The sequence below is a fragment of the Larimichthys crocea genome, chromosome XV (genome assembly GCF_000972845.2).
Source record: "Larimichthys crocea isolate SSNF chromosome XV, L_crocea_2.0, whole genome shotgun sequence".
Taxonomy (NCBI): Eukaryota; Metazoa; Chordata; class Actinopteri; family Sciaenidae; genus Larimichthys; species Larimichthys crocea.
In genome coordinates, this window is record NC_040025.1 from 9,675,372 (window position 1) to 9,687,245 (window position 11,874).

General features: G+C 38.2%; 1 protein-coding gene across 1 annotated transcript; it reads left to right on the plus strand.

Moving 5' to 3' along the window:
• The first annotated feature begins 3,785 nt into the window (after positions 1 to 3,785).
• On the plus strand, positions 3,786 to 11,815 carry LOC104919937 (proteasomal ubiquitin receptor ADRM1). The gene is made up of 10 exons (XM_027288664.1): positions 3,786 to 3,875; positions 5,416 to 5,650; positions 5,734 to 5,850; positions 6,762 to 6,885; positions 6,992 to 7,078; positions 7,160 to 7,256; positions 8,075 to 8,316; positions 9,604 to 9,761; positions 10,105 to 10,207; positions 11,458 to 11,815. Exons 2-10 carry the CDS (start codon positions 5,441 to 5,443, stop codon positions 11,559 to 11,561), a joined length of 1,242 nt encoding a protein of 413 aa, XP_027144465.1. The 5' UTR covers positions 3,786 to 3,875; positions 5,416 to 5,440; the 3' UTR covers positions 11,562 to 11,815.
• Positions 11,816 to 11,874: the final 59 nt, after the last annotated feature.

Consider the following 11,874-nt stretch of genomic DNA (forward strand, 5'->3'; position numbering starts at 1 on the left):
GGCCTGCAGACGCTCAGAGGTGCAGCAGGTTCGCTCTGATGTTTTCCTCTGATCTCCTTCCTCCCCTCTCGTTGTGTCGAGCATCTGTTATGTTTCTGAAAATGTTTACAATGTATGTTCGTTCATCTTCCTCCTCATGCTGTTATCCACACACCAACCATATGCATACACGCCATATTTGAGAAATAAATTATGGACTATTGAAACTACTAACTGTCAGATTTTGCTTTCACTGTGTGTTTTTATATTCCAGTCATTCCCAACTGAGGCGTCACAAGATGATTTATAGAATAAGAGAGGAAACAAACAGAGCCTGTAAAAATCTGGATACTTTTTACCTCTTTGGGTCACTAAAATTATTCAAAATGAAATGCAAAACCACCTGATCTCTACTGTAAACATCAACTGTAAGTTAGCCTGAAGCTGAAGAGTCAAACTGTGTTTGTAATTATGGGAATATACGGCACTAAAACATCCACTGACATGTTTCAGGCCTTTTTTTTTTCTATTAGCGGATCTTGTTGTCCTGTCTTGTGTCTCCAAAAACTAGTTTTAACACCCTGCAGCTGATTTTGTGCTTACATGGCACATATTGTTCAGTTTCTGTGACCGAGTATCTGTAAAAACTAATGATGTTACCCCTTAACCTCAGGTGTACTTTGCTTTTCATGCTTATAATCAAATGTCAGCATGTTAACACGTTAAACTAAGATGGTGAAAATCACCTGCTACACGTCAGCACTGTTATTTGTAAGCACAGCGTGCAAACATGAGTGCTGGCATTCAGAATAAGAATCAGGCCAAGTATGTTGTACGCATGCAAGGCAAGACTCTCAAATTTCTATCTAAAAAGAAAAGTATAGAAAAGAATAGTATGTAAGGGTTAATGAGTCTCTTGGAGAAACACAAGTTTCATTTTATTGTAATAATTTTACTTGGATATACATTCCCAAATTCATTGTAAGATTAATTTGAAGCTTTAGTTAATAAAATTATCACATTAATTCACTGGCTCTCATAATCTTTTTTTTTTTTTTTTTTTTTTTTTGCACGGGAAAAAATGTGGCTAGTGGAAATTTTGATTGGCTGGTCACTTTAGAAACAGTTGCATTGGCTTGTGATCAGAAAAAGTTAATTTAGAGTCCTGCTCTGCACCCATTCAGACATTTTACAGAGAAATCTAGAAAAGTAGTTATTAATGTTGTTTAACTGATCTTCAACATACTTGATTCATTAGTTAACCTCTTTAATTATAAAATATATATAACTCTAACACACAGCTTTAATATCTATATTTATATCTATATAACATTAGTAAACAGGCAGCTTTAATATCTATATTTATATCTATATAACATTAGTAAACACACAGCTTTAATATCTATGTTTATATCTATATAACATTAGTAAACACACAGCTTTAATATCTGTTTATATCTGTATAACATTAGTAAACACACAGCTTTAATATCTATGTTTATATCTATATTTATATTTATATCTATATTTATATCTGTATAACATTAGTAAACACGCAGCTTTAATATCTATGTTTATATCTATATCTATATTTATATCTATATCTATGTGTATATGTACATCTTTATTAGATTTAGGGAAGTTCACACTCCAGCTTTAACCTGTCACCCTAATGTTAAGTTCGCCATTTATTGAGTTGTTGTTTTGTTCCTTTCTGAATGTCGTCCCTGAACTCTGCACTACAAACCATCAACAAGATGTTCTCCCAAGACCTTTGCACAACTCTCAGGGTCTACCATTTACTGTCACATTATACAAACTCATGCAAATGTGTCCCCACCCTGCCAGAGTCCTGAATGATCTTGACGTTCTCCTGACCAAACTTGTCGGAGTAGAGCTTCAGGAGCCTCTGGGAAATCTCCGATAGAGGAGTGAACTTTGGCTCCTTGTAGATGTATTCCTTCCCATCCTCGTCCTCAAAGAATCCCTGCAGAGGAAAGGAAGGAAGTCAGGAGCCTGGTCATGAACTCTGGGCCACTTTATCACCTGGAGCCATTTGACTGAAGTATACAAAAGTCAATAAAAGGACAACCGACTTAAAGAAAGAAAGCAAAATCTGGTGTATATGCCAAAAAAGACAACAATCAACTGAGGCGTCCAAGATGATTATAGAATAAGAGAGGAAACAAACAGAGCCTGTAAAAATCTGGATACTTTTTACCTCTTTGGGTCACTAAAATTATTCAAAATGAAATGCAAAACACCTGATCTCTACTGTAAACATCAACTGTAAGTTAGCCTGAAGCTGAAGAGTCAAACTGTGTTTGTAATTATGGGAATATACGGCACTAAAACATCCACTGACATGTTTAGGCCTTTTTTTTTTCTATTAGCGGATCTTGTTGTCCTGTCTTGTGTCTCCAAAAACTAGTTTTAACACCCTGCAGCTGATTTTGTGCTTACATGGCACATATTGTTCAGTTTCTGTGACCGAGTATCTGGAAAAACTAATGATGTTACCCCTTAACTCAGGTGTACTTTGCTTTTCATGCTATAATCAAATGTCAGCATGTTAACAGTTAAACTAAGATGGTGAAAATCACCTGCTACACGTCAGCACTGTTATTTGTAAGCACAGCGTGCAAACAGAGTGCTGGCATTCAGAAAAGAATCAGGCCAAGTATGTTGTAGCATGCAAGGCAAGACTCTCAAATTTCTATCTAAAAAGAAAAGTTTTATTGTAATGTAAAAAAAAAGGGAATAGCTAATAGTAAGGGTTAATGACCTCTTGGAGAAACACAAGTTTCATTTTATTGTAATATTTTACTTGGGATATACATCCCAAATTCATTGTAAGATTAATTTGAAGCTTTAGTTAATAAAATAAATTAATTCACTGGCTCTCATAATCTGTATTTTTTTTTTTTTTTTTTGCACGGGAAAAAATGTGGCTAGTGGAAATTTTGATTGGCTGTACTTTAGAAACAGTTCATTGGCTGGTGATCAAAAAAGTTAATTTAGAGTCCGCTCTGCACCCATCAGACATTTACAGAGAAATCTAGAAAAGTAGTTATTAATGTTGTTTAACTGATCTCAACATACTTGATTCTAGTTAACCTCTAATTAAAAATATAGATAACTCTACACACAGCTTAATATCATATTTTATATCTAATAACTTAGTAAACAGGCAGCTTAATATCTAGTATATCTATAAACTTAGAACCAGCTTTAATACTATGTTTATATCTATATAACATTAGTAAACACACAGCTTTAATATCTGTTTATATCTGTATAACATTAGTAACACACAGCTATCTATGTAATATATATATCTATATTTATATCGTATACATTAGTAAACACGCAGCTTTAATATCTATGTTTATATCTATGATCTAATATGTAAATCTATATCTTATTTATATCTATATTATATCTATATAACATTAGTAAACACACAGCTTTAATATCTATGTTTATATCTATATTATATTTATATCTATATTATATCTGTAACAGTAGTAAACACGCGCTTATATCTATGTTATCTATCTATATTTATATCTATATTTATATCTATATAACATTAGTAAAACACACTTTATATCTATATTATATATCATATTTATATCTATATAACATTAGTAAACATGCAGCTTTAATATCTATATCTATATTATATCTATATTAAATTATTAAACATGCCACAACAAACAGGCTGTGTTGTGTCATCTCTACCGAACATGCGCAGTGGCATTTAAAGCCCTTCTGTTATTGACACACGACTCGACCAATCACAGGAAGCACCGGCGGAAGCCAGCCAATCAGAATCATCGTCAGTGTGCGTTTGCCTGCTCTCTCTGCGCCGAGCGCCTCTCCGGTCAGTAAATGTGAGTATAAACATGTTATTTAATCATGTTTCATGTATTTACATGTGAACCGGGCGTGTGCACAGTCCGCGGGTCTGACACGTTAACGTGGAGCTCCGCGGTGAGCGGACGGAGCTGAAAACACGCCGCTAGCTGCAGGATGCAGAGTCATCTGAGCACAGTGAGGCAGCCGCTTTATTATGGGAGCATGGGATGAGTTTTTATTTCCAGGTTCATCAACATAACATGCTCAGCTTTGTAGTTTTTCCCTCAGTCAGATCCCTGGAAGACACTGAGAATAAAAAGCCATCATTAAAAAGGCTGTGAGGGTGAAGACATGTTAAAAAAATATATATATATAATTATTATAATCTATTGGTGGAAAACACGTTAAGCAAAGAACATGAAAAATAAAATATTAAATACTATAGCACGTATATATATACTTATATATTTATATATACTTATTTATGTACTGTAAATTATTATTTTTATTATTTTATTCTTTAAAATGTAAATATCATCCACACAGTACTCATTGGCTTTTGACACCATGTAGTGTTGATTTTATGTGTATACATGCATTTTTTAAAAATCTTTGCTGTAGTGCTTTTTATTTATTTTTTTTATTTTATTGATTGTTTTATCTTTCTATTGTCTACTTAGGTTTTATTGTGTTATTTTTGTTTATCTTGTCAGTGCAGCACTTTGGAAACCTTGTTTGCTAAAAATCGTGCTATATAAATAAAGTGGATTGGATTATATAATGCATATATACCTACCTCATTTATTTAGCATCCTTTGAACTATTGTCCTATTATTCTACTCTTATTCTTACAATATTATTGTTGTTTATATTTATAGATAGTTTTATCTGTACATAGTAGTTTAATGTTTGTGTTTAGCCTTGAGCTCTTGTTTTTATTATTTATGTCTGTATCTGCGTGTGTACAATGAAGTAAAGTGAGACAGTGTAAACATCATCACTCATGCACAATCTATACTGTCTGTCACCTACCTGCCTACAATCGGCAACATGTTACATAAATCATCATTTATTTTTGCATCATTTTCACTGTTTGTCTTATTTGTATTTTGTCCACAAATGTTGCTGTTTGTGTTTGTGTGTGTGTGTATATATAATATATAATATATATCTATATATATATATATATATATTTGTACGTACAGTGAAACCGGAGTCAGATTACTTGTCAGACCTGGATAATGAAAGTGATTCTGGTTCATTTGATATTTTCAGGCAGTCAGCACCAGTGATGACTTCTCGTTTACAACACCACAGAGAAAAACAACAATATAGCAGATGCTTTTTTCTGTCTGAAACATTTATATCTGAAAATACAGAGACCTTTTTAGATTTTTAAAAAATATATATATATTTTTTTATATGTGCATAGTAGTTAAATGGTTATTTTTACCTGTCAAGCTGAATCACTTTTATTGGTACACATACATTGAACTACTATGTTCAGATCAATCTATCAATATTCCTTCCACACTCTGTGTTTCAGTCAGTGACTCCTCCTCTTTGTCCCTGCAGCTTTGTCCTCCTCCTCATCATCATCATGGCCTCTGGAGCTTTATTCCCCAGCATGGTGTCTGGATCCCGCGGCTCCTCCAGCAAGTACCTGGTGGAGTTTCGGGCCGGTAAGATGACCATGAAGGGCAGCACGGTGACCCCTGACAAGCGTAAAGGTCAGGTCTACATCCAGCAGACGGACGACTCCCTCATCCACTTCTGCTGGAAGGATCGGACCACCGGGAACGTGGACGATGTAGGTGACGCTGTCTGCAAGTAAAGCTGGCTTTACCTGTGTTTGTCTTCTTTAATATGAACCCTCTTCATGTCCTGATTCAGGACCTGATCATCTTCCCTGATGACTGCGAGTTCAAACGGGTGAACCAGTGCACAACTGGACGAGTTTATGTGTTGAAGTTCAAGGCTGGCTCCAAGAGACTCTTCTTCTGGATGCAGGTCTGCTCCACACACACACACACATCTGTATTCATGAAGCTAGATTAAAGACAGGATGATAAATCCTGAGCAAAAATCATGAAGACGTGCATGCTTTATATCAGAAAACAAAGCACAAGGCTTAAAAAACTATTTTTCTTACTGTCAACACATCTCATGAAAAGACCAAATCGTCTGTGTAACCAAAGCCTGATAAATCTGGAGCTCCATTGTCTTCTAAAAACTCATCAATGAGCCACACGGTTGTTCTCAGAGACATATTTCTTCATAAACATACACTCACACAGTGTTTTTTAATCCTGCTGCTGTAAATACTCAATGTGTATTCATCCACCAGAGTGAGACAAGACCGAGACAAGACTTTGAGGAGCTGAGAGCAAGTCAAGATCAGGACCAGACAATGTTTACATAGGGAGCTAATATTCACAAGATCTCTTAGGGTGACATCTTCTCCCAGAGAGCCACAGCTTCCCACAGCAGGGATGGCGAGGAGGGCTGACAGCCGTTAACATTAACACAAATGTCTTATTTCACTAGCAAGGACCATGAGGAAGATGTGTTTGAATGATTGTGCGTGAACTCTTGTACTTCTTTGGCCTGTTGCTGCTTTGTGTGGAAGCTTCTGTGAGGAACGACGGGCACGAAGGAGCCCATGAAGAGTAGAAAGGAGAGATATAGGAGAAAGAAATGGAGTGGACGGGAGGGGTGCAGAATAGAAGAGTGAAAGACAATGAGGAGGTTATTTATAGGACTGTCGGAGATGGCACAGTGTTGACAGTAAGAAAAACATCCTTGAAACACTTTAAAGTCTGACCAACTATGGCATCTTCCCAGTTTATCCAGTTTAATGATTCAGGCTGTAACCATGAGATGTCAGAAACCTCTCTTGATTTTCTTTCTTCTGATCTCAGGAGCCGAAGACCGACAAGGACGAGGAGAACTGCCGTAAAGTGAACGAGTATCTCAACAACCCGCCCATGCCTGGAGCTCTCGGCAGTGGCGGCAGTGGAGGACACGACCTGTCTGCTCTGGGAGGTAACAGACGCTCGCTTCACCTGATTGAGTGCAGCCAGAAATCATTTAAACTCATTCTGATGCTGGATGTTGCCTTTTCTTTTCTTTTTTTTTTCTCCATGTCAAGGCGAGGGCGGGCTGCAGAGCCTTCTGGGTAACATGAGCCATAACCAGCTCATGCAGCTCATCGGACCAACCGGACTGGGCGGGATCGGTACGTACCTTCTCTAATAAACATGCCAATGCATCATGCTCTCAGGAGAATAATGATGGATGTTTTCTTTCTGAATATCAGGTGGTCTCGGGGCTCTGGCCGGTCCGGGCTTGGCCAACCTCCTGGGCAGCAGCAGCAGCAGCAGCAGCGTTCCTGCAGCCAGTAACTCCTCCACAAGGTGACATATCCAAGAAACATCTGCCTCTTTAAACTCTTTATGTACCTTGAATGTTCGACACATTTGGTTGTTTGATAGCATAGTTTTCTCGAGGACAGACAGGAGATAGAAGAGCACGTCAGAATCAGCTGTTTGAAAGAGGAGTGTCAGTATATTATAATCAAAGATTAAGGACTGACTATTTTATATCGATGTTCGACAGCTACTCTTGATAAATCCTGAGCTTGCAAGTTCTTTATTTACTTGGGAAACACAAGTTTGACCAAAAGGTCTACAGTAAGTAGACTTTTAAAAACAGAGAAATCTATGGTAAGATACAATTTTTTTCATGTACTGTCACATCTGGGGCTTCAACTAACGATAATTTCCATAATCTACAAATCTGATGATTTATTTTCACAATTCAGTGATGAATTTAAACCTGCGGTGACGTCTTCAGATCTCCTCTTTTGTCCGACCAACAGCCCAAAACTCAAACACATTGACTTCACTGTCATATAAAACAAGCAGAAGCAGCACGTTTAGAGTTTATAAGAATATTTGACATTTTTTTCTTTAAAAAATGACTCAAATGATTAGCTGATTCTCATCTGATCAATCAACTGAGAGATAGTGATAGAAGGCGACTGGAATAACTTGCTTTCTGGTTGGTATTATGGCCGTTACGTTACCTCTGTTGGTTTATACGTCCTCATGTATGAGTTCACTTCGAAAGAGAATATCACAGGTTGGTGATGTGTGTCTGTACCTCATGTTGGAATTAATAATTGTCTGATAATCTTGCACTGACACAAACTTTTTTTCCTGTCTTGTCTCAGCCCTTCCACCGCCGTCACCCCCACTTCTACCTCTGCTGCCAGTCGACTCGGCTCCTCCCAGGTGCCCACCACTCCCATCACTCCCTCCGCCACCTCAGCGGCCTCCCCGACAGCCACCACCCCGTCCACCCCTGCTGTGTCCACCCTGGCGGCAGGGGCAGCCAACCCCACACAGCCCATCCAGCTGAGAGACCTGCAGAGCATCCTGGCCACCATGAACGTGCCTGCCAGCGGTCAGGGAGGTGAGGACCGTGCTGTAGACTGTAAACTACACTCCTTAAAACTGAAATAAGACAAAAACTTTAATAACCACCAGAGGGGAAACATAATTAGGCCTAATTAGTGCAATTTCGACTAATTATGGAGGAAATAATTAGCATTGTGAGCGCAACAGACTCTGTAATACTGTGTAATTTTAATTTAATAAATTCAGTTTGTTGCACAAGCAGGAACGCCCTGCAAATACTGCAGTGTGTCGCTGTTTTGATTGAATTTTACTGTGTTACAGTACATTAGGCACAGCTCTCCTTCATGGATACTACAAAATAATAAGGTGTGAGTGGGACGAGGTGAAAAAGACGAGCTAGGATGAAAGAAATTAAAGATACGTCAATTTAGTTGAGGTTTTAAAGGTGCCATGAAAGAAATTAAAGCAGAAGGCAAATCCAGCAGCTAGCGACCAGCTGGTGAAGAAAGTGGAGCGTTTAGCAGCTAAAAATTTGGACTGGAGGACTGGATTCAAAGTATCAAAGTATAAGTTGAGTTTATTATTCTTGTACAAGAAGGAGTGTTTAACAGTGCAACACAAAAGGGGTTACAGAGAAAAGGCTCCTCGAGGAGCTCTAACTGTTGGTTCTTATGCATTTTTAAAATGGGCTGTCTCGGACACCTTGGTTTTCTGCTCAGTAATGAGCATTATGATTCATATCCACATGGTACTCCCCTAGCCTGTCTCTCCTGTCCTTGTACTGTTGATTTATAATTATCTCTCCCTGCCAGTCTCAGTAAATCAGAGGCCAACTAAGGGAAGTGCATGAGACATGCAAAAGACAGGGCACACACACTATATGAATTAAAACACCTGAACCTCAATATAATCCTAATTTTTATTTTAGATGGACACAAACACAAACTCTTTTGAGTGATAATGTTGCTCCACGTGCTGGATGTGTAAATAGTCCACTGGCATCTAGTGGTGTAGATTGCAACCCTCTTGTTTCACCTTCATGGACAAACATGGCAATTCAACATGTGAAAGAGGATCCATGGTGTCTGTAGATATAAATTTTATGGTAACAAAAACATAATAATTCTTATTTTCATCAGATTATACACTAATAAAAACATAGTTATGAATATCCCCTATATCTTACACTGTGCGTTAAAGCTCCCTGACTTGAACTCGGTTAGTCACTCTGAGGTCAGACGGGTCAGTTAACGACGAAAAACATCAATGACAACATTCAAACTGTTAGAAAATGTTGGATGACATGTTCCCAGACTTAAGTGGTGGTGTTTGTTACCTGCAGTGGACCTCGCCAGCGTCCTGACACCTGAGATCATGGCTCCCATCCTGGCCAACACTGAGGTGCAGCAGAGGTTGATGCCCTATCTGCCCTCTGGAGAGTCCCTGCCTCAGAGCACAGAGGAGCTCCACAACACGCTCAGCTCGCCTCAGTTTCAGCAGGTAGAGTTCGCTGAAGGTTTACGATCTTCTGATTTTTGTGTTTTCCTCATTTGAAAAGCAGTCATTGTTTTTAGAGATATATATATAAACCAACAATCATTAAACAGTTCCCTCAGATTATCTTATTTGTTGCCTGTGTGAGCAGCTCCAGGCGGTTCGTCTGACAAACACACAAACCACTCTTGGCTCTTATTTCCAGCTGGAGTGTGACCTTCAGCTGTCTCCCGTCCTTGAAGCACAGAAATAGCATGCAACACGAGATACTGTATTCTGGTTGTTGTGAGGCTCTCTAATCTTGTTGTGGTATTTGTCATTATTCTTGGTATTTGTTGTCTCTCTGCAGGCTATGAGCATGTTCAGCAGCGCTCTGGCGTCCGGGCAGTTAGGACCTCTAATGAACCAGTTTGGCTTGCCCGCGGAGGCTGTGGATGCGGCTAACAAAGGAGGTCAGTGTTTTTGCCCACATCGTGCAGAGACGCTGTTTGTTTCACTGCTGGGCAACTCATTCGAGTTTTCATTTTTACACCGGAGGTGGTAATTCACTGAGAGAGCTGCAATGTTAACAGGGACATTGCTTGGTAATCTAACTTAGCGACATTTACTTGATGCACACAAGTACAACTTTAGGTATTTGTACAAATTATCCTACTTAATACTTCACCAGAGGTCAGAAGGAAACTTTACTCCTCTACATTCATGTGACAGCTTAAGTTTCCAGATGACTTAAAGATTTTACACACAAATATATATAATGTTAAACATTTAATTTTATATAAATTCTACACAGTTATAGATACCCAACAGTACAAAATATATAAAGTATTTTAAAATACTCACCAAGTTTGAAAAAGCATAAAACTGTGGATGACAAAGGGATAAAGGTGACCCTTAAGTTTGAGTTCATTTAGGCTTTTGTTCAACAGAGTGAGGTCTGTTTTGTATATCTAGTAGAGCTGAAATAATTAGTATTAATTATAGAAAATTAATCAACAATAACTGATAATTACTTTTTTTGTCATTTTTAAGCCAAAATGACACAAAGTTTTAGACTTCCAGTCTCTAAAATATGTAAATCTATTTTGTTTTTTCTGTTTTCTATGATTGCAAATTGAATATTTGGGTTTTTTTGGACAGTTTGTTGAACAAAATAAGACATCCGAAGCAAAGACACTATAAACGTGGATGCCATTTTGAAGCTCAGTGTGTGGTGGCTCTGGCTGCCGCCATTTTGGCAGTCCTGCCTCTTCCTGGCTAATCTAAAAATTGGCAAACACATGGATCATCAGCTGAATTAAGCCTGATTGCTCCGACAAGCCATCTGTAACTGCACCCACCTATTAGTCAAAGCATCCACACTCTTAATTCTGCATAACTTTAAGTCTTAATATCATTTGAACAGGTGAGTTGTATATAAATTCACCCTCAGTACAGTTGTCATGAACGGGGAAATTAGCTACAGAGACCAAAACTGTTTTTTGTACCAGGCTGTAAACATGTTTATTTCTGCTGTGAAGTTGGACATTTGAACATGGGGACTTATGGAGACTGACTCAGTTCTGTAGCCAGCCTCAAGTGGACACTTAAGGAACTGCAGTTTGCAGGTTTCAGCCACAGATCTGAATGTCAATTTGCATTTTGGGGGATTCTGAAATTAATCATTTGAAGTGCTAATTTCCTGACATTTCTTCCACTGCAGACGTCGAAGCTTTCGCCAAAGCCATGGAGACGGAGCCAAAGTCAGACCAGGACGGAGACTCCACAGACAAGAAAGACGACGACGAAGACATGAGTTTGGACTAAGAGCTGTTCACGATATTATTTAACGTATTTATTCAGCTGCTTCTTCTGTTTTGTAACTATTACACATGAAGGATAAATATTAATATAGTAGAAAACTAAGACCTTCCCTTTGCTGATGATGCCGTGTTCCTCTACAGTGTGTCGAATTAATATCTACTGATTTAACTGAATGAACATATATTCAACCTGCATGTCAGCTACTAGTCTGTCTGTGCAAACACGAGGGAACAGTAAAATATGAGGAACATGCTCGTCTCTTGTGTTTATTTCCCGTCACTCTACTCTCTGTAGACACACCACTCAAAAAAAAAAA